The 27,707-nt window shown below is 44.7% G+C and overlaps 1 protein-coding gene across 1 annotated transcript; it reads right to left on the bottom strand.

The window, feature by feature from the left end:
• Positions 1-4,491: 4,491 nt before the first annotated feature.
• On the bottom strand, positions 4,492-19,098 carry CNMD (chondromodulin). The gene is made up of 7 exons (XM_021530801.3): positions 18,980-19,098; positions 18,632-18,766; positions 16,089-16,229; positions 12,917-13,030; positions 10,152-10,305; positions 8,781-8,983; positions 4,492-6,437 (listed from the first exon to the last, which is right to left on the bottom strand). The coding sequence occupies exons 1-7, from the start codon at positions 19,049-19,051 to the stop codon at positions 6,222-6,224; spliced, it is 1,035 nt and encodes a 344-aa protein (XP_021386476.2). The 5' UTR covers positions 19,052-19,098; the 3' UTR covers positions 4,492-6,221.
• Positions 19,099-27,707: the final 8,609 nt, after the last annotated feature.

Here is a 27,707-nt window from a genome sequence, read left to right as displayed (position 1 = left end):
CTTTTTCTATAAGGAAGCTGCTTTATTTTATTTTTAGTATTGTTTTTTGATAGGGGAATCACTTAAAGCATATAAGTAAGGATGTGAACTTACTGCTTCAAAAGAAAAGCTGGCATGTATAGAAGCAAAATGTGCATTCAGTGAAGAGGATGAGATTACTATTCTTGATGTAGACACAAAACACCACTTTGGAGTCCTTTCACCTCTGTGATAAGTTGAACTGTAGTCACAGTCATGGAAGATAGCAAATTTGTTGTGACTAGAAATTTTTACAGAAAAGTAGGTCCTGTTTACCTTCTAAATTCAAAATAAATTTACCTGGAATCAAAGCCAGCAAGCAGTTGTTTCAAATTACATAATTTCTGAATAATAGAAATTGTTTAAAGAACAACTTGTATGTCCTTAATTGTTTCCCTTAGTGCAGCTTTATTGTCATGATCAAATTGTAAATAACAATTGAGAAAAATAATGGAGAATCTATGTACTGTCTGTGCTTGTACTTCCTGAATACAAGTTTGCAGTGACCTGGAGATGCTCAAAAGCCATCTGGGTATGCTCCTGGGCACCTGGCTCAAGATGCCCCTTCTTGAGCGAGGGAGTTGGATATGAGCATTTCAGGGGTGTCTTCCAACGTCAGCCTTTCTGTTTCAAATTCCATGAGAGATGTACTCAGAATGTTGTACTAAATGTGCCTTGTTTGTGTGCCATTGTCTCTTGGGAATTCAGAGATAGCCAAATCTTCTGTCACCATAGAAATGCCATGAATTGCAAATATTGATAGCACCATGAAAGCCACTTCATTCTTTGCTAACCATTGGATGCTGTTTTAAGTTTGCTACTTTTCTGTGCTTTCCTAATTATGTAGGGTTTTCAGGACCATTTGTTATTCTGCCTGTTCTCTTTGTATTGGACGTGTTATTTTCCTACAGTGTCAATTGGATGAGCTTGGTAAAATAGAAAGGCTGTTAGAACAGGTGTTTTTAATAGGATGAGTGAAGTCTGCAGCTGTTAGGTATTAAATGATGATTGAAAATTAAAGAGGAGGAAGGAAGGATATATTCTGTTCTCCTGAGGAATAGGAACCTAGATTTTGCAGTGAAGCTGGGAATGTACAGTGGCTTTTTCCCCACTAATATTACTATGCATGTACAGTAGAGAGACACAAAGGCTTTTTAACATTTGTGAGATTTTAAAGAGGGGTTTTTTAGATGTAGACTATGACTACAAGTCTGTACATAATTGCAGTTTCTTTATGTACTGAGATCATGATTATCCAGTGCAGGCTGGGCAGTGATTTCTTTTGTCTCACTTCTGGCTTCAGAATTGATACCTGTTTTCCAAAGTTCAAATTTGATAACCTTCAGAACTGAATGTTACCCTGCTCTTTGAATGCAATGAACCAAGGTGGATTGGATTTAGGAAGGGTTTTGTGTGCCTTACCTCTTGACATTTACTGAATAGTGTCTGCTTCTTGGAAGTTTCTCAAAGCATATACTTGGGACATGTTTCAGAGAAGAATTTTTAGCTTTGTTTGAGGCTTTTCTTGACCTTCAGACAATTCTGAGTAGCTGTTTGCTCAATATGTAGAGCATTTGCCCATCCATATGGGATGCTAACATTGGAGTTGATTTGATTTGGAATAGGTACTCAAACTCCATTCTCCCAGATAAGTGTTTCACCGCTTTTTATTTATGTGCAAAAGCATTTCTTTCTTTTTAATGTAGAAGGAAGACAAATGTCTGAGTGCTTCACTTTGTCACAAAATTGGGTTCTTGTCTCTTGGCCAGCCTTGCTTTATAAATGTCATTCAGAGTACTTAACAGAGCTTAGCAAAGGCTTGCTGTGGGAAAAAGTCTAGGTAAAAAAATCTCTTAAATAGAAATTAAAAAGTAATTTGAAGATGTTTTCTGCCAATCAAGTTCCTCTTACTTACGGAAGAGAACACGGCAGAGGTTCCTCTGTCTTTTGCTTACTGAAAGACCAGGGGAGCATTATGTCAGATAAACACAATATATTCTTGTATTAAGTGGGTACTGTTTCACTGCTTTGAGATTCAATTCACTTAGCTTAAGGCAAAAAGTTAAATAAAATGCATTGCTACTTACATACTCTTGAGGCATATGTAATGCAAATATAATGCTTTAGCTTCAGGCTAAAACTTGTAGCAATCAAGTGGTAGAGCACCCTGTCCATCTCAATCCTGTAAACCAAGTTTGCAGATCTAGACATAATTCCAGCATGTTTCTGAGCACAGGCAGATAATCTGTGTGTATTCCTCCTTCAAGTTTAGTTTAATCAATAATAGCATGTGTTCTTGCCTTATAGGTAGAGTGGAATGTGTGTGGGGGGAGAGGTGTTGGGTTTTTTGTTTGGAGGGGATTGGATTAAATTGGTAGGCAAAATTTTCTTAGGAAGCTGGGGGGGGAAGATGCATCATGAACTTGGTGAACACACACACAAAATGGTACCAGAAGCTGTAGATTCTGAGAATACTAGCAGTAGCTTGGGCATTGAATAGAGGTTCTAAAAAAAAAAACAGGGACAAAGGGAATTTCCTTTGGGACTGGAGAGGGTGAGTGGAATATGTAGCAGCACTGATATGAGTTGGCTGGAGGAAGAGAACTGCCTTTAAAGACAGAGTGGATGGTATTTTAATTGTGTTCCAACTGCTTGAGGGGTTTTTCCCCCAGGCCTTTTGTTCATCTGTACATAGTACTGTCTGGAATACCAAGGCACTGTCACCTCAGTGCTCTGATGTGATGACTTCAGTGATCTGAGTACTGATGCGAATACTGGAAGAGGACAGCAAGATTTAACAGTTCCCATTTAATAATATAGATTGGATTGTTCTCTGCTTCTGCTCTTGGGGAAGATCCCTGCTGCAGGTTAAGGCTGCCTCTCATCTTTGATATATGTGCTTGTGAAAGACCAGTTTGTAGATGTGTGTTTGTAAAAGGCCAGCTGAGCCTCTCAGAAGCAGAAGATGGTGCTCCTGGTTCAGTCTCTCTTTGGCCCTTTCTGAGCAGAGATTCTGTCCACCCAGACATGTCAATCAGCAATCAGTTCATTGACAACTGTAGTTCCATGCTTCACTACCTTTTTTTTTTTCCTACACTGCATGGAACAAGTGATTAGTCTGTTCTTCACTAAAACTTTCTTGGAATTTTTTTGTGCTGCAGTAGGGGTGAAGTGTTACATGAGATGGAGAAGCCAGATCTCCCCCCTTCCATGGCTCCCAGCTGCTTTTTGCTTTCCCAGTGTAGATACAAGTGGAGGGTGATTCCTGTATGAAAAGGACAAAGGGTTCATTTGTTTTAAGTGGGGAGAAAGGGAATTGTAGATTTAGAAAAAAGATTCCTCTTGCCTTCCCATCACTGGCTTTCAGTCTGTTTAACCATATGGGATTGCTCCCTGTTTTCCATCTCTTTTTCACCAGCCTGAATTTATCCCCTTTTTGTACTCTAATCTGCTCTGCCATTCTAATCCTCCTAGTAAAATCACATGGGTAATTAAGTTTTAAGGATAGCAGAACTGCAGTGCTGTGACAAGCATACACCCACCTGTGGTGGGAGATACTGTTGATGACAAACTCATTCCTCTTCTTCCTTAAACCTTGGCCAAAGGAAGGCTTTCAGTTACTTTCTGCTGGCTCCAGGGTCAGATTTAAGGAACATCCTGCTCCATATTTCCCCAAATGTTGTAACTTCTTTAATATACCAAGGTATCATGGTTGTGATGGCAGTGAGAAACTTACTACTTTACTGGTAGTAAATACTGTAGAGTACTAGGATCACTGTGGATGGTTAGAGCTGGAGTCTAAGCTACAACTGCAGGGAATATCACAACATCTCTTCATACTGTTGGCTTTTTGGTTTTACTGCCATCCCTGTGTTGCCTCAGAACTTTTCCTTCAAAATCAGATTTTACAGCACGAGAGCTTTACTTTTCTCTCTTTGAATCCAATATGAAGGTAAATAGGAATTTGCTTGCTTGAAGCTTGAATTGGAGAAGGCATTTTGTTGCCTACCTTTTGGAAATAGATAAACATTGTGGTCACTGTGGCTTTTGTGGCATGGTGTGTACAGACATGTTCTCGAGATATACATGCCATATGTGCCAGCTCTATATCCATGAGGAGGATGCATTTTTTTTACTTCTTACATGCTTTGTGACTGCCTATAGACAGCAAATGATTATAAACTTTTCTTTAAAATTAATTTTGTTAAGTATGTATAGACATGGAAATCACCTATGAGAAAGTTGTTTTTGTGTCTTCAGAAGGAGGCCGTTTGTTTTATTGGAGGACACAGAAGCAAATGACAAGTTGCCTCAAGATGCAAAACAGCAACAGTCCTTTTCAGACATACAGTCACATTTCTCTTTTTGCCTCCAGTGTTTCACTTGCTAATGCCCTTCTTTTCCTCTTCAGACAGTTCTTGAACAAGTATGTGAAAGAATTGTTACACTTTCCACATTGAAAAAAGCACAGAGAGCAATTGGGGTTTTTTAATGTGTTTGTTTAAGCTGCAGTAAAAAAAAAGGAAAACTGACTTTTCTAAGCATATGATAGATGTACTTCTAAAACAACATAATGATCAAGGTCATTCTCAGTTTAAAAAGCAGAAACTCAAATTTAACAGGCCTTGAAATCCCCTTTTAAGAAGTTATAATTTAAATATTTCAAAGCAAGTCTGTCCTTCAGATTAAGTGAAGGTGAAGTTTATACTAAAAAGCTACAATAGAACAAAATACTGAATTCTACTCTCATCTTATTCTCATTTAACACTTTGCTTTTTAGATATGCAGTTTAGCATTCCACATGAGGTTGTCTTTATTTTCTTTAAGCCACGATTATGTCAAATTAATTCCTCTTTTTTGTGTGTCACACAGTGTTAATAACATTACTGGGCTTGCAATATTTCAGGAGCTGTTTAGTCACAAAAATGAATGCTCCAGGAAGCAGACTTTAAGAAAAGCTGAACCATTTTGTTAATAAAGATGATGTAGATGGCTCCATAATCTTGGAGGTAGGGTTCAAGATCCATAGTATGGATAAAGGCAGTGTAATACCACTATTTTTGTTTTTCAGGGCTAGAAATACTAAATTGTTCCACCTTTGAGTGTTTCAGCTTAGTACCTTCCTTAGAGATTTAATGTGTAATGGGATCAATCCAAATAATTGCAGTTTGCCTTAGCAAAAAGGGTGAGGTGAGAAAGGAGAGGAAAAAGAAAAGGATTTTCTTTTTTTTTTCCTCTCTCACTTCTACTAAACAGTTTCTCTTGTGGGGAAGCGATGTGAGCTTCAGCAAAGCTAAAGGAACTGGCATGAATGGCTGCTATCCATGTGAAATAAAGAGGGGTTGTAATCTTGTGTCAAAAGTGTCTAGTTCAAGGATTTATAAATAACAGTGGCTGTTGTAGATTCTGAAGGGTCTTGAGACTCCTTGGTCTGCAACTGCATGTAAATACTTTTGCTGTAGTAGCTGGATAGCAGATACTTGTTAGACACCACAGTGGTATCATGGATACAGGATTCTTGATGCTGGGGCTTCTTTGATGTTGGGATGTGCGAAGGGTTTTGATTCCGTGGCCACTCACAATCCCTTCCACAGCTCCTTTTCCTGCTGTTTGTTTCCGATTTAGCACAATGTGCACTTTCCCGTGTCCCCTGGAGCAGCTTTGTGGGAAAGGTATGCTGTAATTGGTTTATAACCATTTATAATGACCTGGCAACTCTGAATAGCAACAGGGAGCAACTTAAGTTGTGATTTATTTAAGTGAGCTACATGGATTAAAGGCACTCCCAAGTGTACAAGTTGAGCTAGTTGCTTAATTGGGTGTAAATTTTCACATATAGCTTGGAAAGAGAGAGGTTTGTTTTGAAAGGCTTTATTTAGATGTATGGGCAAGCTTCTGGACTGCTAAACCAATTGTAAGCAAAATGTAATATTGTGGTTTTTTGGGATGTCTCAGTTTTTTAATTCAGCAAGTACTAATATACCCTTGCCTCTTGTAAAGCTAATAGACTATTAACTTGAGATTTTAATTTGCCGTTGGAATATCTGACCTTGCTTTTGGTGCAGAAAAACAGGCTCTGATTTTGTAAGGCAGGATCAGTACCGCTGCTTTGATTTTAGTCTTTTACCAGTTCATTGTATTCCTGCTTATTTTGTCAAGGCTCCAGTTTAAATTTTTTTTTTTGTTTTGGTCAAGGGATTTTCTCACACAACGCCCATGATACGAGCAACCCACCAGCTGCAGGGCATGATGATCCGGCATGCGGTGCGGCAGCCCTGGTAGTTGTAAGGCCACGGGTGGTAGCCCATGAGGGGCTCGCAGATCCGCTGGCACTGGGTGTAACTTCGCCGGCACTCGATGCAGCACACGCCCAGATGATCCAGCATGGGGTCAAAAGCCATCCCTTCACCTTCCAGCTGCTAGAATGAAAAATATTAAATCTCATCCCACTGCTCTCATTCTCACAGAATAGCAGAATACATCCATGCTCCCGTTAATCCCACAAAGGTAAAGCCTGCAATCTTGAGCTGTGGGAATTGACAAAACTCTCACTAACTGTCCCATGCTTCTTTATTATTTTTTCTTTTTACTTGCTTTCTTTGTCAGAAGTGTAGAATTGGTGCAATCACCGTTGTAAAATGGAAAGAACAACAGGCAGCTCTAACTTCGTTATTTTTATTCTACAGTCTTTGCAAAAGCTCCAATAACAGTAAGCTCCTCCCAAACTTTAAATATTAGTGATGGAGAAGATTTCAATATAGTTACCTGAATCTTTCATGTAGGTGAGAATTCCTGAAATATATTATGTGGGTTTTATGGTTAGTTTTAGATTCTGTACTTTAATGCTTTTTTTTTACAGCACTTTTAGGAAACTATTCCTCTGGTCCCCTGCAATTTTCTGAGGATTTGGCTCTTGTCTCTGAATCTGGTTCCTTCCCTCCCACCCTGCCACACTTAGGTGCATTGTGGGCAGTGAGAATTGTGCCTGTTCTGTAGCTGACAGTAAGGAGTTAAATGGAGCAAAGCATGCACAAGATACCTAAAAGCCTTTACCCTTTGAAATTCCTTTCTTCATTTCTGGGGAAAAAAGGTAACCAGATATTCTGCTTTTGGAAACTTGGATTGTTCTTTGCCCGTTGGTATTACTTCAAGAAAAGCAGCAGTAATGCACAAATGCTGGAGTACCAGTCAGCTTTTTACCCTGAGCATTTGTCATTCATTTTCGAAAAGTAGCAGCGCAACAAAAAAAGTGACACAGAAAGGTGCCACCCGTTGTCTGGGCTTGTACAGGACACTAGTGACAGCTGGGTGTTTTTAGGGACCCAAGCAACTCCTTCTCAGTCCTGAGAGCAGGGAAGATGCTTTCTTGGTCAGGATTCATCATCCTTGAATTCAGATACCTGCCATGAACATCACCTGAATTTCATCTTCCAGGCTCTGCTTATAGTGAGTAAATAGCTCTAGGGGAGGACTCTTTCATCCTTCAGGAAAGGCCTGGAGCATAATTAATGGTGCTTGTCAGTCCAGTGACTCAGTCTCTTAAGAAAGCCTGGTGATGGCATCATGCAGTAGCTGTTGGTGAAGGCGAACCCCACCCTGCAGGCTGGGGGAAATCTGATGGCTGCATCTGTCTGGCCGTTCCCCATTTGGCCCAGCTGCCCCCTGGCTGGAAGAGCAGACCTCTGGCAGTTGTGGTGCCTCCAGAGGCAGGGCAGCTCAGACCTCGTGGAGATGGTCACGTTAGTGGCTATGAGGAGAAGCTACATTCCAGTGCCACTGCTGTTTTACTGACCTCGTGAGAGAGTCGATTTAGATCCACTTTTTTTGGAGTGATTAATTTAAGTTTAATTAAGGGATGTCAACTCGGCAGAATGCTGTCACAGTATAATGATCTCCTGCTGTTGCATAAATGTCAAGTCAAAGCTGGGACTTACTTCCAAAGCAGGAGGCATTTATCTTGTGGCAGTGTTGTATTAAAATGACTTACTCCTGCTGCACCAAATGGTGGGTGTAAATTGTCTGGCGCTGGTGCAGCAGACTGGAAGGTGCCTCCTGCACAGCCAGCGTTCCTGCAGCATGGCAGAGGTGTTGGGACACAGCAGGGTGGCTCCTCTGCTCTTTCTGAGAGCTGCTGCTTCTTGAAGGGTGAGAATAAGTTTTATGACAGTCATCCTCCACCCACTGCTGCTGTCTCAAAACAAATTCTTCTCTGTCAGGTTATTGCTAGTCTAGGTTTGCTTACCCTCATAGAGAAGAGGCTGAGAAAGAAATTTATTTCGCTGAACCTTTATCTCTTTGCGCCCAGACACTTCTGCCATGTTCCCCTGTAGCAGTCATGTCTAGTACTATTTGAGAGCAAAGCATGTTTCTAGCTACTGGACTCTCTTCACATAGTAAATGACAGGTCTCAGCTGTCTGATCAAGATCAGCTTTGGTTTGTTTCTAGAAGGTGCTACCCTTGTCAGATCTTCAGTGCTGTTTCCATATGGATCTGGAAACCTCAAAAAGCAACTTGGCATCAACGTGCCTTAACCTTGTGACCTCAAGCACTCGTGCTTGTTTCAGACTGAAATCTAAAACTGGGAGAAGAGGAGGGAAGGAAGACATTTTTGAGCTTAGGTGTTTTACCAGTCTGTTATTTCCTTAAAAAGCTGAACAAGCAAAGACTGTGCAGATTAAAAAAAGATAAGCCCCACATTACCAGTGTTACCAGTCCAACGCACTCCTAGGCTCTGAAGGAAGATTACAGTGCAAACACTTACGTTGTATGGGTTGTCTGGATTAAATGTTTGATCAGTTTCTTGTCCCATTGGCCTGGTTTCATTAGCCTGGTGGCCAGGCTCTTGAGTCAGCTGCATGGTGCGTGACCTGGGGTTTACTTCTTCAGCAGCAGCTTCCAAGTCTTCCTCATCAAAGTTTGGTTCTGATTGCCGCTTGTTTCTCTTCATTTCTCTCCTTTGGTTATCTGAAGAAATTATCACGGAGGGAACAATCTTACCTTGGGTGTGTCATTGTAGTTACCTAATATTTCAGCGATTTCTTTAAATATTAAAAAATAGAGGATGAAGGGCAGAGAGAAAAGCCAAAACTCTGCCTTGGCAAACTTGATGTGCATTGCCATGGGACATGTTTGTTATGGCTGCAGCCAATGCCAGTCCAAAGCAGTTTGATTGCCTTTCCCCCCTCGTTCCTCTCTCCTTGAGGCAAAATGTGTGTGAGGAGATTTGTTGGGGGTTTTTTAACCCAGCCTGTAGTCACTGATACTAACCCAGCAGCAGTTTCCACCACTAGCAAGATCAGCTGTACACATCTCACTTATTTTTAAAAATGCTTTTATGACAGGGTGGTGCCCTGCTCTCAAGGATATCTGGTTCCAGGTAGCTTTGATACTTCTCTTTTGTTGCCCAGTGGGATATGCAAGATCATGAAGGGAAGTGGAAAATACTGGTAGCTTGGTTCTGTAGATGCTCTAAATGTGGCGATTTTTTTTTCCACACATATTGTCCCACTCAAGTGTTCTGATATCAACTGGATCAAGGAGGAATAAATATTTTTGAGCCTTCTCTCCTCCTAAGCCTGGAAGTTACCTGGAGGAGTTGCCATCTTCCTGGTGACTCCTGAACACCTTTGCTAAGCTTGCCTATGGGCCCCAAGTTCAGAGCTGGGACTGCCCCAGGGTCTCATAAACCATCCACCAGCTGGCTGGCTTAAAGCATCTTCCTTCCACTCCACTGAATTCCTCTGGGGAAACAGGGTAGAAGACAGGACAGGCTATGGTCCCAAATCCCTGGCCAGTGTTCCTGCTACCTGGTGTCAGCTATCTACACATTAAGGGGAATAGTTTAAGCTGTTGTCTTGTCCTTCTCTAGAAGGAGGCTGACCTCTCTGGAAATGTTTCATCTAGGAAGTCACCCACTTGGGCTATACAAATTTTCTGAGTAAATACAAGGATAGAAAATATCTAGGGGATAAACTCCAAACCCACAATCTTGGTACAAGCCCAGGAAGGCGGGGGCAAGGGAGGAAAGGAGTCTGGTTTCCCAGATGTGCTAGTTTCAGTAGCAAACCTGATGAAGGCAAGGCATTTAGATGAAGGGAGGGATAACATACTTTTCAAATAAAAGAAATGTTACCTTTGGGATATGTTGGTTGCAGCCAGAAAATTGGAAGATCCTTGCAAAGCTCTAAAATTTTGGGGCTTAGGAAGCTGTTATGCTTGATAGGCTCATCTGCAGCCACCCAGATAAGGGAGTTTTTGTCAAATCTCACAGGCATGATTTCATCTTCCTGCAAATAGAAGAGCATAAATCCTTTGCTGCTCAGTGAGCAGTCATGTGCCTGCTCGCTGTTAATGCTTGAGCACCAAACTGTATAATTATCCACTGCAACTAATACCAAGCATCCTTCTATGTCATGAATGTGAAGGAATCGTGCTGAGCCAAAGCCCGGGGAAAGGTTGCCTCCACTGAAATGAAGGGCAAAGCCACCGTCAGCTTTGCTGGGGCTGTGATTTCACCCATCTCACTCCTGGAAAGCTTCTGCCCCATGCATGAGGGCTGGGTGTCAGAGGTCTTTGAGCCCAAAGCACCATAATTTTAGGTGGTAGAAATCAAAGTTCAACCACCTTCAGCAAAGCAACAATGAAATACCAGCAAAACCCAAGTCCCTCATCTTTTCTTATGCCCTGTTCTCATTTGACATACTCCCAATATGCAACTCTATTTACAATGTGTGTATGGGGGGGCATGAGGTGTGGAATCTTGTTCAGAAGTTTTAGAGAGGATTATAGCTTGAGAATTGCTCCAGCTTCCAGTTTTAAGTCAAAGTGATCAGTCTGATTAAAGGTCTTGTTTGGTAAAAGCAATTCAATTGACCAAAAGCTTGAAGTGCAAGTTAAAGGAGCCTGCCTTTTTGAAGTGTACCCTGCAGGTTTTTGGTTCATATCTTCAAAGTAACGTAGGAAAATGCCAGTGATTGATTCTTTAAAGTTGTTAGTTCAAAGTATTATTTTACATAAAATGTGTAAGTATTTTATAGCAACGGTGAAATATTAAAAGAAAACTAACTTTTGAATCATGAAAACCAGCATGATTTCAAAGTTAAAATTCTAAAAAGCTTTCATAAAAGTCATCAAGACTTGTTATGTAACTGACTAGATCAATTTATTCCCTTGCGTTGTTGTTTCTTTAGTGTTTATTGATTTATTTTGTAGGTCTGAAGTAATTTAAGTTTGCTGTCCAATCTGTCTACTGCTCTTTACTTATATTCTCCCACTTAAGCTTTTATCAACATCAGAAATATCTGACTCTAATTTTCAGAAATAAAAATATCCTTTGTTTCTGTTTGAAATGATCCTGACTTGTTAGCAGCCAGAACTTGGGTATTTATAAAACTCATTTTACTCAACAATTTTTGTAGGTAGTGTTGCTATGATGCCCGTTGTAGGAAAAGAGTGCATGCATACTTTCTCCTAAATACCTCCATATCAGAGAGACGGCTTGGCCTAGAAAAATAAATGCTACTTTGCCATTCCTGTAGTACATCTGGCCTGGAAAACCGAGTGACAGGGAAAAGTTAATGTCTCAGTGGTAGCACTGAGCTGCTTGGTACATGTGATTCATTGCAACAGTCACACAGGTGATGCATCTTTGGAGAAGATGCACAAAAAACGGGACAAGGAAATAGGTTTACTGTCACCAGGTAGAATTAGAAATAACTTTTTGGTTATTTAGGATAATGTCTTAAGGTCTGTGACTTTGTTTTTACAAAAAGATGAAAAATTCAAACTTTGACTTCAAGCAATAGTGCTAATTAAGCCAAGGGCACCTGCCTTTAAAATAAGGCAAGGCAGGAAAGATGGAGCTCTCTCTCTGGAATTTGTGCAAGTTCTCTTTCCCATCATGGGGAAAATCTTGCCAGCTTCAGGAGGCTTTGTGACATTTGTCAGCCTGACTCTATTAAGAGAGATCTTTTTCCCCTTCATTTTAAAGCAGATGTTCAGCAGTCACAACACTACTGCAGGGAGGTGCAGCTCTTAACAGTGCCTCTCTTCCCCACAAATTTGATCTTGCTTTTATTCTCCCACGATCAGAGCAAGCCCAGGGAAAGGGGCTGTGGATCTCCTGTGCTCTCCTGCCAGTGACCGAGCCCCCAGCAGCATCCAGGCTGAGCTGGACTCAAGTCACTGGAGCCACTCCTTTGTGAGCAATAAGTTTGGGGGTCTGAGCTCTGGGAAACTGAGGTTTTGAGCACATAAAGCAATCAGCTTTTTGGGAAAATGTGAAGTTTAGTGGTATCTGGGTGAGAACTGCAGCTTCTGTGTGGGTTGTGATGCAAATTCTAGTTAACATGTAAAATTAAGTTTTATGCTAAGAAGGCAAAGTCATATTTTTTAAAAGAAATTATTTCTTCTGAGTTATTTTAATTTTTGTCATGTTTTTCACAATTCCCTTTTACTGACTAGAGTGATGGAGTTCATACTTCTGCTAAAACGTTGATAGAAATCTCCTGGGATCTACCACAGTCCTCCTTTGCATTGACTAAATCAGCTGCTTCTTCCACACTCTCCCTTCCAGCCTTGTGCACAGCCTGGTGCTCTTGTTACAGAGGTCTCCTGTGAATCTGGCAGAAATCAGTCTGTGGCTTCCCCACTCACTAATCTGCAGCATCTCACAATGTCCCTGGACACAGTGACATGTCTGACACCAATCTTGTTTTTCTTACCTTTCAGGGACTCCTTGCAACCAGTCAATGAATCCTCAGCTATCCTACCTTACATTCAACAACCCTACCATGAGCCAGAGTGGCTTTCAAATGCCATTTATTTGTATTTAAGTGTCTCCTTTAGGCTCTCTCTATACAAAGATTAGTTAAAAAAACCCAACAAACTACCCCTTACCAGCTCAGATGAGAGGCTTGCTTTAGCCATAGCGTCAACTTCAGGGATGTGAGCTTTTGGCTGAGCTTTGATGTAACACTTCTCTCCTTCAGCAAAGCGGATCCCAGTTATGCCCTGCAAAAGCAGAAGGCAGGGGGTTGTGCACAGCCCTCCAGCTCCTCACCGCCCTCAAGAAAGTGCCTCATCTCTGCTAAAATTGCCACTGAATTTTCAGTCTGAAGATTAATCTTATTTAAAACTAGAAGCAATAATGCGCTCTTCCCTTCATCATTTTAGCTTCACAATTTTGGTCAAATTGGTCTGAAAGTTTTTGCTTGATTTCTGAAAGTGGGGGGGTGTTTTATGTAAGTGCTTCCATGCAGGCTGTAGGCTACTTGGAGTAGCTCTGTTAAGGAATTAGTTGACATGATTTGAACTGTAACTTAGCACCTAACGTAGGCCGTCTTGAAATTGTGCTAGCTGGTGGCATGGTACCCTTGTGACACAGTTTTACAAAAATGTGGGGGCAGTTTGGTTCAGTTTGTACAAATAAGTGACAGTGACAGCAAAGGGAAGTTTGTGACGGGCAGTTTGGTGCAGAAATCTGTGTGTGGGACTTTGTCTGGCCTACTAGGGTGAAATGCAGTTGCATAAACCACAGATGTCTAGTTTTAAGGAAGATAAGGAACAATTTTCCTGCAAGTCCTGGGATGTACCTTCCAGCCCTGTGCCAGAACTTTGGGAGTCAACATTTTGCCATTGTCTGTAGTTTTTATGCTTCTATTGTAGGTTTTGGGTGTCCATAAAAGAGCTGTCTTCTACATTACATATTTTGATAGCTCATTGTAAATGGGAAAACTTTTGTGTTTTTTATGTGGTTGCACAAGCTCCAGTCAACCACCTAAATAAAATTACTTAGTGCCCTTAAGTTGTGCTGGGTTTCTGCCTGGCCTCTAGCTGCCAGGAGAAAAAATGGGTGTCAGCATGACCCCTCTCATCTGCCTTGAAGGGTTATCATGGATGCCTTCACGTGCAGGTTTGGGTGCCACAATGAAAGACATTAAACTGTTAAGGAGTGTCCAAAGGAGGGCACAGGACATGGTGAAGGGCCTTGAGGGGAAGCCATGTGAAGAGCAGCTGAGGTCTCTTGGTCTGTTCAGCCTGGAGGAGACTGAGGGGAGCTCTTGCTGCCAGTTACAGCTTCCTTGTGAGGGGAAGAGGAGGGGCAGGCACTGATCTCTGTGTGACAATGACAGGGCCCAAGGGAACGGCCTGAAGCTGTGTCAGGGGAGGTTCAGGTTGGATATCAGGAACAGGTTCTTCACCCAGAGGGTTGTTGGGCACTGGAACGGCTCCCTAGGGAGGTGGTCACAGCACCAAGCCTAACGGAGACCAAGAAGCATTTGGACAATGCTCTCAGGCACATGGTGTGACACTTGGGGATGGTGCTGTGCGAGGAGTTGGACTCAATGGTCCTTGTGGGTCCCTTCCAACTCAGCACATTGTGATCTAGTGCAGCATGAGATGGATGATACAGGGGCACCCGAGCCATGTCCTGTGTTTCTGCAGGTCCTGTGTAGCTGGATACACCCCCTTCACAACAAAATGACTACAAAAAGTAGTGAGAGAGGAGATGGCTGTGCAAGGATGGGTGCATTAGAATGTAAGGCTTTGTGGTGTACCAGGTGTTCTAGGAATACCCTAATATTGCCAAATCCAAACTTTCTCTGACCATGCAGTCATTCCAGCAGTGCCAGTCAATCCAAAACTGCTAATGTAAATACCAGTCTGTTGGAAGTACATCTCATCAGTTGCTTTCTCCTTTGCGTGCATTCTTGGCTGAAAACCCAAGTGGCATCATCCCTTTGCTGAGGTTGTCCCTGGCCCTCTGTAATTACAAGCAGGCACCATCCCTGTGAGGTCCCTTGAGCTGGTTGGTGTTAGGAGCTGATTCATAACCTGATGGTGACAGGCAGTATCTCACCAGCAGCACACGTGGAGGAAACAAGAATTCAGCATCTCTCCAGTGGACTGGTGCTTTTGTACAGATGTGAAATGTCAAAGGTAAATGAGAAGAGCTTGCTGTGGATGCTCTTACTCAGCTGCTAATGATGTTGCTGTGGTGATGTTAATGAGAGCTGCATAAAGGCAGAACCACAGCTGTTGGGAAAGTTGGGGTCCAGTGTCTCCTGGCATGGATTAGTTTGTTTTTGCTGAAAAGCTAAGGAGCTGGATTTCCTTGCCTTTATAGATCCAGCAAGGGAAATGTGGCTGCTCTGGAAGCAGAGATGCTTCCTAACAGCAGCATCTTTGTTTTAGGTGCTGCTTTGACTTACAGAGGATTTTCAAGTTGAGTGTTTTGCACCTGAGAACATTTAACTGCAGGCCCTGTAGATCGGTTTCTGCAGCATCACATAGATGTGCCCTAGTAGCTCAGGGCAGCTGAGAGACCTACTCTATCCAAGCTGCAGAGCTCTGCTGAGGTTTGGCATCTGTTAGTGCAGGCTCTGTGCTGAGCAGCCACAGAGCTGTAGTGCCCAAGTGTGTTTGCTGTCAGCCCAAGTCGCCCAGCACCTGGCATTTGGTGCATGTATACATAAACTGTGCTAAAAGCCTCTGTCCTCTGCCATGGGGGTGAACCCAGGCCAAGCCATGGAGAGCAGCTCCCAGCCTTGACCTAAGGGCAGAGGAAGCTCCCTGAGTCAAACACTGTTGAGTAGTCTCTCCTTGGTCTCTCTTTGGCTTACTGTATTGAGCTTATGCTCCTCAAACAGGGATGTTTGGGAGAGGTGTTTCTGCCAGTTCAAACCACTTGAAATCATGTCAGGGTTGTGTCATAGCCTGACAGAATGCTTTTCTGGTAAGACCCCAAGGTCACATGTCACAATTCTGCTCAGTGGTTTGAAAATGCAAAGTATTTACATGGAGTAAAACCTGATGCAGCCTAATCCACACCACTTCCTGGAGTGGTACCTGGCACAGCTGATCTCCAAAAAGCACTTAGATTTTTGTTTTGGAGGAAACTGCCTGTCTCCCTGTGAAAGCAAGCCAGGAGAGCAAAAATGTTTGTGTGGCTGGTTGGAGGCTGGAACCTGAGATTGACTGGGGCAGAGAAGTCAGAGCAGAACAAGGTGTCCTTCAGAGTCCAGTGCTGGTAGTGTGTTACATGAAGGACAAGAGTGGCACTACTTACGATCTGAAAATCATGGACTTCAACAGCCTCTTCACTCCCACTTCCTGTTTTGAATGTCTCTAAGTTGTTTCCAGCATCTATTTCCATTGATCCATCTTGTACTTTTCCATTAATGCTCATAGTATAGTGAACGTTGTACACCTGAAATCAATAAAAGAGCGGTAGCACATGCCAGTAATTACTTATTGCCTTCCTCCTACACCAGGCAATGGGTCAATCTGACTTTCATATCCCTATTTAGCTCCTAAATTTTGCTGCTGCAGGCATTTGGTAACCCTCAAACAACCAACACTGGACTACTTCAGCATTGGGGCAGGCTGGCAGTGTGGCAGCTGGCCCTGAGAGGTTGTTTGATCTCCATCCTTGGAAGTTTTCACAGCCTGGCTGGATAATGCCCTGAGCAACCATCTCTGACCCCACAGCTGTCCCTGCTCTGAGCATCAGGTAGGACTAGAGACCTGAGATCCCCCTACCAGGGCATGCTTATAGTTCTACTTCAAAAACAGTGTGGGGTCAGTCCACTCCCATGTTCACTCTGACCTAAAAACCTTCTAGGACATTTTAGGAAATGCTTGTTTTGCTGGCACGATTCCCAAAGGACAGCAGGCATGAATGTCCTACTCTGAAGGAGGCCAACCCCTATTTATCTCTTAGGATGTTCTGCTGAGGCACAGGAAAACAGGTTCCTCTTGAATATGAACACACTTCCCAGCTTGTAATGGATGTGAACTTTGTTTAAATTGGATGTGAAGTTGTATAGGCTCGTATTTTCCTTGTCAGCGTATTTGCCCTTATCCTATTTTCAATGAGAGCTACAGTGTGGTTTGTATTTGCTGGAGGACCACAATCTGTGGAGGGGTTTTGTGATTCTCCTGTGCAGCTAAAAGTGCTGCACAAGCAGTTTATTTTGGGTCTTAAAAAAGCCTTTACAGCATTTTAATGAAAAATTTACACTGGCAGCTAGAGACAAATTTCTTCTCTCACCTTCACTCAGGGAAGTCTAAGGTGCTAAGGATTTATGGTTCCTCAGTTATATACAGCCACTCCCATATTTCTGCTTTCTAGGACTCCTGTTGAATATGTCAGCCATAAAACCTGACTAGAGTATGTGGTCTCCCCCTGATAAAGGCTGAGCTAGAGTTGAGACTTTGAGACCACTGTCAGTTAGGAAGTATTCAAAGATATGAAATAAACCCAAGAATTTAAAAATTGCATTAGTTTTTTTAAATTAATTACCCTGGATATATTTTTTTCAGTTGCTTCCTAAACATTTGCAATTCAAGTGCAGCTTTCTGAGTTTAAAGGTAGCTTGGAAAAATAACTCTCAGCTTTCCCAGTGTCTTCACCTAGAGAGCAACTTTGAAGCTTAATGCAAACTATGAATGTGACATATTGTGTATTAATTTAGATGACAGAAGCATTAAAAAGGGAAGTATTGTCCTGTACTCCACAAATTCACCTACCTGCTCAGACCTGAAAGCGCTGTCTCCTGCTTATGTCGCCATGTGCCTCCTTCACCCTTTTCAAAAGCCTAGAGGAGCACATGGTTCTTGCAGCACATCTTAGAAGTCAGCAATGTGTCCTGTCTTTTTGCAGTAAAACCTTGTAATCTTCTTTCTGATTATGTGAATTATCCTTATGTGTAGGGGTGTATCTCACAGGCCCACCTTTGCTCTGGCTCCTGGAGTTCACACAAGGCTCTCCTTGATGAGGGCTGGCGCGTGGCCAGAGGCAGTACAAAACTTCTTCCAAAGTAAATTCAATGGTACTAATTTAATTTATGGAGAACGTTACATTCATGTGTGTACCATCATGTTTCAAATATGTTTCTTTCTGTTTACACAAATTCTGTGTAAACAAAAAGAAAAGTTAATCTGTAAATATATTCTAATGCTATGAAGTTTGGGTCTTTAACTGATCACCAGCTTCTCAGTTTCATTCTTTGCATAAAGCATTTCTCATGTACCCTAAAAACTGTGAATAATAAAACTTAACTTTAAAAATTGCTCCACAGCTGCAAACCTAAGTGACTTATGACTTAACAGTCATACAAAGCACCAGAAGAAACGGTGCCTGTTAATGGGTTAATTATAGCATTACATACTTGAGGGTCCAGGTAGAATTTGGACTGGGAATGCAGATGCTATGAAAAAAGAATTTACACATTTCAATGGTTTTTTTTTTGTCCTGAGAGGCGGAGTTTGCCCAGGATGTGAATCCCTGGGGACTTGTTGGGGTTTGAGTTCACTGAGGATTTGTGAGCAGAAATCAATGTAGAGTCTGTGCTCTCAAAGATGTGTTTCGTGTTCGCTAATAAATGTACTTCCAGGAAGCTCCATCCACACAGCCACCAAAGACAGCGATTATGGGTTTGGGTTTTTTAGGTGTTTGGGATTTTTGAAAGGAAAAAAACCTTCAGGTCTGCTTAAAGACCTCTTTATAGACCTCGCAAGAAGCACTTCCAGCCCGTGCCTCTCCGCACGGGCGAGAGCTCCCCGCCCAGCCGGCCGCGGGTGCGGACGTGCCCGGCCCGCCAGGCTCACCTGCCGCTCCGTGGCTTTCCAGAAGTAGAAGGCGCCGATGGCCCCGGCCAGCAGCAGCAGCGCCCCGGCGATCAGCACCGCGGCCCCGGCCTTCAGCAGCCGCCCCGGCCCGGGGGGCGCGCCCGCCGCGTACGCCTGCGGAGAGCGGGGTGGGAGCGGGCGGGGACCCCCGGACCCCATCCCACCTGGCCCGTTCTGTCCCGATCCGCCCCGGCACATCGCGACGGTCCCGACCCCACCCGCTCCCTACCGTCCCGAACCATCCCGTCCCGTCCCATCGCAACTCGTGCCCGCACGCTTTGTCCCGATCCCACCCTGTCCCGCCCGGTGCCTGCCGGCAGCACTCACGGGGGGCAGGCACAGCTCCACATCGTCGGGCCCCACTCGGGCGATCGGCACCTTGTCGGAGCCCTCTGCCATGGCTGCCGCGGCAGGGGGACCTGCCCGTGCTCGGCCCCGGCCCCGGCGGGGCTGCACCGCCCCGGCCCGCCCCGCTCCAGCCCGGCCCCGGCCCGCGGGGCGGGCAGCGCCGCCCAGCCCGGCACAATGAGCCCCTTGAGCTGCCCGGCGGCCGGCCCGGGGCTGCGCCCTCCTGCCCCATCGCCTTCCCCTCCCACCCACCCCTGGTGTCGTCTCCAGCTTCTCCACAGGGGGTCGGGGGTGTAGGGGACACGCACCCCCCGCAAGACGTGGCGGAGAAGAGGGGTGCCCCGTAAGACAGACGACCGTCATATAAAAAAAACCCCAAAGCCATCTTTTAAAATAGAACAACGTGTTAACTGATTTTTTACACTTGCCACAGGAATTTAAAGGCGCTGGAGGTGACAAGCGGCTGGTCGGCGACCGCTCTGCAAAACACCTCGGTGACTGGCACAAGCCAACAGCCTCCGGCTAAGCCCCGTATCCAGGCTGGGCACGACCATTCTAATATTGTACATGGCAAGCCTTTAAGGGCTACAACCGGCTATGTGTGTCTATCCATGTGTCTGTCCATATTTGCGTTTCCTTCATGCCCCTTCTGGATGTCCTGCCTGTACGTACATGCACATGCATGTGTCTGTGTGTGCACCGTTTGATGCTGAAAAATAAATTGTGCTGGACACCTTTGGGGCTGATGGTGTCAAAGACAAAGCACAGCATCCTTCGTAAGGCTGGAAACTGAGACACAGACACCAGCTGCAATAGAGTGTGATGTGGGGTGGGTCTGAGTTCTGCCCCATCCTGCCTTGCCCTTCTTGTTCAGTGGGCCAGCTCCAGTTACCCAGACTGGCAGCAGAGGGGGGGTGTTTGTCTGGGGAGACCCTGCCACATGGGGCCCTATCTCACTCCAGAGCAGGGCCTACACCAACCAGCTCTGCTGCAGCAATATATTTTTTTTTCAAAGTATGTGTCTATATTTCTCTTCCCCTTTCTTCTCCATTTTGCTCATCTGGCAGGTTGTTCAGCTGTTACACACTACTGACATGTCCCCCCATCTTCAAATTTCTGGGATCTTGATAGTGGAAGCCAGCTGATGGCCTTGTCCCACCATGGCTCACCATGCCCCACCATCCCACAAAAGGAAAATCTGGCCCCCCCTGTTGATTGCCTACACCTGACTCTCTGTGCCCCACTCCATAACAGCAAAAACCTTTATTTTTCCATGTCTGAATCCCCTTAACTGAGTTAATCAGTAGTTGAAAACCCATCATCAGGCACTGCAAAAGTAGAGAAAGATGAGGCTCTCCCGATCACCTTGTGTTTGCTTGCTTGGGGACTGAATCCCAGAGACATATAATTCCCATTTTCCTCCCCTTCAACCTAAATCCGTCGATTACTGTCGTTAACGATCAGAACTTCAACCAAAATTTAACGGGCATAGTTGCTGCTGAAAATAAACACAATCACAGCTCATTAAATCAAAAGCAAAACCCACTGTGCCACTTCCTAAACTAGGACATATTCCAACCCGCTCTTGAATGACATACTGTGGTAGTTCGGGCTAATAATAAGATTATGATCCTCTTCATTAGCAAGTATTTTGTTACACCAAAAATCTCGTGAATGGATATGTCTATCTTGGCAAAATGTGAGAATTCCAGCCTTTGATCTCAAACCTTCATTTAGCATCACTGCTTTAAAAAGACAGATTTATTTTAAGGGCCCTGTGCTTCTCTCCCATGGGAAAATGTGCCAGGGAAGCAGTGCTTGCCCAGGAAGAGCTGCTGCTCACTGGGGTTCAGCTTGTTTGAGCTGCTTCCCTGGGACTAAGGAGAGGAAGCTGCTGTCTCTCCCATCCTGGCATGAATCTGAGTGCCCAGTGGCTCCTTTCTTGGGAGGTGACTGGAAGGACAGAGGGAGGCCGAGCTGTTTTGTCTTGCAAAAGTGTGGCTGAGGCTGCCCTGACAAGGACTGTTAGCAAAGACACTACCAGTGCAAGAACGAAAAGGAAGGATTTTGTGCTGGATATTCACAAAAGGGCTTTCACTCCAGTGCTGTGTGACGAAATGCAATATCCCCCCTGGAGCAAAAAGGATAGAGTGGGAAGGCTCACCTCCACCCTACGGATGGGGCATCATGGCCCTGGCAGGTTTTTGCCTGGGCAGATTCGAGCAATTCCAAGCAGTGGTACCAGCTGAAAGCTGACCTGCAGGGATTGGTGCCTGGCTGCTGGTCCTTGGCAGGCTGCAGCGTGAGATGGGTCCTGCTCGCCTGGGGAGGTGTGGGTGGGAGAACCAGTCCTTTGGGAGGGAGCTGTTCTGCCTAAACCCTGGGAGAGAAGCTCTGCAGCATTTCCTTCTCAAGTCAAGGTGCAAATTCCCTGAATAATCCTCCAAACATATTTTTCTCATGCATGGAACAATCCCAGATTATTTTTTTCCCAATTCAGAGCATCACTGCCTTTTCTTCTTTTGTTCCATAGACAGAGGAAGAGCAGCATGAAATTTCAAGCAGTGAAAAAAATTGCTCCTGTTACAGGGTTCACAGCTTATCACCTCTAGCTAACCCCGATGCTCATGCTTTGCCTTTTGTGTGGGCACAGAACTGTTTTCCTTGGAGGGTGCAGGGAGTGCATCTTTTGCCATTTGATTGATTAGGTGACAAGAGAGAAAACAGGAGTTTTTAGACAGATGCAAATCTGTGCAAACAGCTCCGCATTCAGCAGCTCCAGACTCTCACTGCAGAGTGCAAAGACGATTGCAACAGCCACTGTTTGCAAGGCTTAGGACAAAAAAAAACGTGACTTGCCTTTCACTGGCTGAACCCTTCATTTGCAATAAAGATGATGGTGATAGCAGTGTCTGAGCTCAGTCTCCTCTCTAAATAACATGTGTGTGCTCAGCTGGATTAAGCCAACTTCTGAGACTGGAAATCATAATAACAGTCTTTTACAGGACAGCCTTTCTGGTCGTCTAATACTATTATCCTCTGGGCTGAAAAGCATTCCAGAGCACTTGGAGTGCTACGATGAATGTGAAGCTGTTTAGCTGATAGGACTGGCTTGTCTCAAGAAAGCACATTTTCTCATTATTTTCAAGTTTAAAGAAAAAGTTTAGAAGAAGAAATAGAAATATTAAAAATGAGAAGGATTTGGTCATGCTGTGTGCCTTTCTGAAAGTCTCTTGTGGTGCCTTATGCATTTCATCTTCATTTTCTAAGTGGTCCAAATAGTTGTTTGAACTCCATTATGGCCTGAATGAAAATGTGTGAGGGTTACTGAGACTGGGCACCTGATTCACTGCTCTGCTTTTCCATGGCTTTACACCACCATAACATGGTGCCAATTCAGGTTCCACACACTTGATGTCTCTTCAATAATAACCAAAGTCCTTGGAGGAAAAAATCCTGCAGAAAAATAAAATGCTAGCTTTGGTATTGTGGTGGGCTGACCCTGGCTGGATGCCAGATGCCTGCCAAGGCTCCATCAGTCCTCTCCTTAGCTGGACAGGGGAGAGAAAATATAACAAAAGGCTCATAGGTCAAGATAAGGACAGGGTGAGATTAGTTTCATTTAGTGCCAATCAAATCAAAATAGGATAATGAAAAACCAAATCCTGAAAACATTTCCCCCCACCCATCCTTCTTTCCAGGCTCAAACTTACTCCTGATTTTCTCTCCCTTCTCTCCTGCAGTGGTTCAGAGGGACAGGTAATGGGGTCTGTGGTCAGTTCATCACATGTTGGCTCCGCTGCTCCTTCCTCCTGAGGGAAAGGACTCCTCAGACTCTGCCTCTGCTCCAGTGTGGGGTCCCTCCCACAGGAGACAGTCCTCCATGAGCTTCTCCAGCATCAGTACTTCCCATGGCTGCAGTTCTGCACAAACTGCTCCAGCCTGGGTCCCTTTATGGGGTGCAGTTCTTCAGGAACAGGCTGTGTTCCCCATGGGGTCACAAGTCCTGCCAGTAAACTTGCTCCAGCTGGGCTTCTTTCTCCATGGGGCCACAGCTGCTGCCAGGAGCCTGCTCCAGCATGGGCTTCCCACATGGTCACAGCCTCCTTTTGGCATCCATCTGCTCCTGGAGTACCCCCTCTCACTCCTTTATTGACCCTGGTGTCTGCAAGGCTGTTTCTCTCACACATTCTCACTCCTGTCTCCATTTGCTGTTTTGCCAGCTTTTCCTCCCCTTTCTTAGCTCTGTTACCCCAGAGGTGCTACTGCTGTCCCTGATGGGCTCAGACAAGGCCAGCAGCACATCTGTCTTGAAGCTGGCTGGCATTGGCTCTGCTAGACACTGGGGAGGCTTCTGGCAGCTTCTCACAGAAGCCACCCCCACAGCTCCTCTGCTCCTAAAACCAGTTATTTAACTTGTGACAGCCCAAGAATTTTGATAAACTCTAAAGATTCTTGCTGGCAGTGAGGCCAAAGGATGAAAACCCACGTATGTTTGTCATCATTACAGCTCTCATCTCCGTGTCCCTGGGCACTGCTGCTCCAGGGATGCTCGCTTTTCCTCCTCTCCTCCCCTGCTGACACAGTCCTCCCTTCTCTGACCAGCAACTCATGTAATTTTAAACACCAAAAACACTGCTTTTCCTGGTAGGCTGTGAAATTCTCCCTGGAAAGCCCTGCAAGGTCCATGCTCTAATGCTATTCTCTGGAGAGGACGAGCATCCCTGTTTGCCTGTTTGGGACACATCTCCAGCAGGATGACCCAGTGCAGCTGAGCTGGCCCCAGGATGGCCTTAAGTGTGCTTGGTGCAGGATCCTGCTCATCCTGATCCTCCCTCATCTCTCCTGTGGTTGGGTGAGGACATATGGCCCGTCACGGTTTGCTCTTACTCACCTCAGGATACTAAAGGCTGATTTGCTTTTCCTCAGGGCTGGCTCCCATCTATCCATATGTCTTCATCTTATTCTTCTTAATTTAGCTAGTGGCTGTGCCTTCTGTTTTCCTGGAATTAGAGAAATAAAATAAAATAACTAGCTGTCATTACTTGCTTTAATTCCTACCTTTAACGATGTGGTCTCTTTTGTAGCTGTTTTGTGCAAATTGCTCATAGGCTACTGTCTTTCTTAACCTTCAACCACAGCTTCATGCTTTGGAGGTAGTTATTATCTTAAACAACTTGGTAGTATCAATCTGTTTCTTTCCCAGAGGCTTCTTTGCACTTTGATGAGAAATCTGCTAAGTCTCTTTTTACTTTGTGGCAGAGCCTAGCTTTCTTTTTTTTTTTTTTTTTTTTCCCCTCACCCAAAACACCCATGAATCAACTATATTTCTGTTTTTCGATCTGTGGGCTGCTCTCCTAATAATTTCATGACCTGACTTTAGAGAATATTTCCAATGAGATTGTCCCACAGGCATCTGCAGCACCAGAATGTTTTTTACAAATCCAATCTCTTGAATCTATTTTACTCATCCTTCTGATAACACTTTAAACTTTTTTTTTGCTTTCATCATCTCTGTGAGACTTTTGAAGGAGTTCATTCCAGCAGATTTAATCCTTATTCACCTATTCTCTGTTCTATTATTTTGCCTCTTACATCAGGTTTTTAGGTTTTTTTAAGTCAATTTACAATACTTCTTCCCCCAGATTAGATCTTTTTACTTAAAAAAATATTTTTTTTTCCCAAAATGCTTCCCTCACATCAGATTTCATAAACTAAGCCTAGGAGAGTGAAGGAACAATGAGAAATTTTAGTGCTGTGGGGATTTTTGCCTTCACAACCCTTTTCTTGAGCCAGCTGGCTCTCAGAAATAACCTGAGATTACAGCACGTCCATCAAGGTGCACCATGACCTCTGTTCCCCACTGAGGGCTGTGAGAGCTGCACTGCCTCTAAGGACCTCTGTGCTTAGGTTGGAACATGGATGAGAAAAGGGGTGAGTTCCTGCTGGAAAGTCCAGCAGACAGTGCTATACTTCACTTTCCTTGTGAAATGAAGCACTAGCAAGAACAAAAATTTTGGCCTGTCTGGGTCCAAATCTCCTATCTCAAAGATGTTATTTGGGGCAGCAAGGTTGTTGTGTGTGTCCAGTGTGAACTGCTGAGAGGAATGAATGCTTGAGAAAAAACAAATGCATGAAAAAAGCTGTGGACCTTTCAGCTTGGAGAGCTTGGAAGAGTGAGGGATGGAGGAATGGCAGCCTGTGGCCCTGGAGGCCAGGTGAGTTTGGAGAAGGCATTGTGAGCTGCTGGGAAGAGCTGGCTGTTCTGGGGCTCACAGCTGCAGCTGCCTCCAGGATGCCCAGCACATTTTCAGGGCTTGCCCCACAGTACCATGAGCAGCCATTTCCATGGTGTTCCCAAATCCCCAAAGGGGACCTGTCAAATAATTTAAACTCCATGTGTTACAGCCCACCTGCTCTGGGCCATGTATGGCATGGGGGAGAGCTGAGGGTGGCAAACACCACCACAGTAAACCTTTCTGATTGGAGAAGGGGTGGCAGTGCCTTTTGTCCACCAGTTTGTCCTCCATGGGGTCCTGTGAGTGCAAGGGCAATGCCCAGCACACCTAGCTGCTGGGACACTGGTGAGGGCTGGGGATGGGCAGGGACTTTCCCTGCTCCTCACCAGCTGGGCTTTCTTGTGGCTGACAGACCTTCTAGTTGCTGCCTCAAGCTGTTCACCTGTCCTTGCACAGTGTGTCAGGGACAGCAAGGACTTATCATCAGGGTGGTTTTGGGGTTGCTTTGGGGGATAAGAACAATTAGCTTACACAGAGCCAGATAAAGACATTCTGTAGCATCATACTAGATGGACAGAACTGCCTTGCAGTTGCTCTGCCTTCCTATCTTTCTCCTGCAAATGTCTCTCCACCATCCATGGGCTTGGTGGCCTGGAGGAAATGTTCAAAGTAGCTGATTTCCTGGCCTCTGCCCATGGAAAGCCAAACCTGTGGTCCTTACAACACACGGCTCCCCTTTCCTGCAAGGAGGTGGTTGCAGCTGCCCCAGAGTATCTTGTGGCCACAAGGGAAACCCGCCTTCCATCTGGGATCAGCAAGTGGCTTTGTGGGAGAAACGTCCTCCTGTGTAAACTTGGCCTGATGAAAAGAGCGTTGTTGCCTCACTGCCTCAGCTTGCTGGTGCTGGAGAAACCTGGCCTCCAGCTGTGGCCATGCAGTTTTGAAGGAGGAAGTGACTGGCACAGCATTTGCTCCGTGGTCAAGATGCAGCTGGGTGGTCCCTTGTGCGATGAATTAGTTAATGTGTGAAGAGCTCTGAGGAGGGCGTAAAGCACTGAGTGTTTCTAGTGCCTTCTGAGGATAATGCATTTTAAAGATCAACTTGGGTTTGCCTGCAATGTGATTTGTTTAATTATTTAAAGCCTGTTAACATATTTTCCTCAAGGGATGGAAAATCCTCCGCAAAAGGATCCTCACACCAGAACACAGGCTCCATTGTACGCTGAAGGTTTGTGCTCACACCCAGCCACCAGCACTGATCCCATCCTGCTGTGCAAACACCACCTTCCCAGCTCCAGAGGATGCTTCATTCCAGCCTCTTCTTCACACCAGTCACTAAAGGGCACTTTGTGGGCAGCTAGGGTTATAAGGGGTAGGTACCTGGTATGGAGAAGGCTTTGAAAGAGTTCTCAAAAAACTCAGCCTTTTCCAAGCTGTGCTTGGCTGGGTATGTCTGCATGGTTCAAGGTGGGATAATATTGACAGACAGAGAAGTACACCTGGGATTCTTGTTGACGCCCAAGAAAGACCTTTTTGGTTCATGGATCTCATCTCCACATGGCTGCATAGTGCAGGACTAATAGTGTATGAGAAGGTACAGAGCAGGTTTGGGAGCAAATGGCCTTGCCACAGGACTAAATTATAACTGGATCCCAGGTACTCTTGCTCTGCCTGGAAACAGTTTCCTGCTCCGTTTTGCTAAGCCCGCTGTGACAAATGGCACGTGCAAAACTGGCTCCACATTGCTGAAATCCCAAGGGATGGTGTCTGTCTCTTCTTTATTGCTCCCCACCTTTAAATGACTGAGGGATGAGTAGGCTCCTCTTGCACGGTCGGGGTGTTGGGAGGCAGAGATCTCTGAAGCTTGCTCTTGGGGGAAGAGGTTTATTGGAGAATTCAGGGATGCCCAGGCCTCGTGCTCTCAGGCGTAGCACGTGGCTGGGTTTAGGAGGACGGGGGAGGGGAGAGAGAAACGGAGGGTTTAGGAGAGGGGAAGCCCCAGAGGGGGAGGAAGTCCAAGAGAGGAGGAGAGGGCCAAGAGGCCGCATGGCCGCTCAGAGCCCCCTTATTAGGGGCTCCCAGGTGGGCTGGGACAAGGTATGGGCCAATGGGGTTACAGACTCTGTTTTAGGGGCAGGTACAGAGGTGCAGGATGAACCACAATCTTTTGCAGGGTGGGATGGAACAGTCCATTTCACTCCAGGATTCATCCAAGGGTAGAAGTGACATCTGGCTAGCTAAAATAACAATCATATCTATCTATCCTCTGCAACAATTGCCCCTTTTCATTAAACTTTTGAAAAGGTAAATACAGACTTAATTACTATTTTTGCACAACTTGGGGTACATAACATATTGCTAATGAAACTATACTTATTACTCTAAAAACAATCAAGCTTACTTTACAGAGTTCCTTCAGCCAAGATGCAGAGCTCAAACCTTCAGATAAACTGTTTAGCTAGATTATT

The sequence above is a fragment of the Lonchura striata genome, chromosome 1 (genome assembly GCF_050655825.1).
Source record: "Lonchura striata isolate lonStrDom1 chromosome 1, ASM5065582v1, whole genome shotgun sequence".
Taxonomy (NCBI): domain Eukaryota; kingdom Metazoa; phylum Chordata; class Aves; order Passeriformes; family Estrildidae; genus Lonchura; species Lonchura striata.
Note: the sequence above shows the minus strand (reverse complement) of the source record. Positions and strands in the feature narration are given on the sequence as shown.

Bases quoted from the DNA above. Each gene is read 5' to 3' on its own strand.
- CNMD (XM_021530801.3), bottom strand. From the start codon at position 19,051: ATGGCAGAGGGCTCCGACAAGGTGCCGATCGCCCGAGTGGGGCCCGAC. The intron at 8,984-10,151 runs GTAACATTTCTT...TAATTTCTTCAG, and splicing joins GCAACCAACATATCCCAAAG to ATAACCAAAGGAGAGAAATG. The intron at 6,438-8,780 runs GTAAGTGTTTGC...TTTTCATTCTAG, and splicing joins ATCCAGACAACCCATACAAC to CAGCTGGAAGGTGAAGGGAT.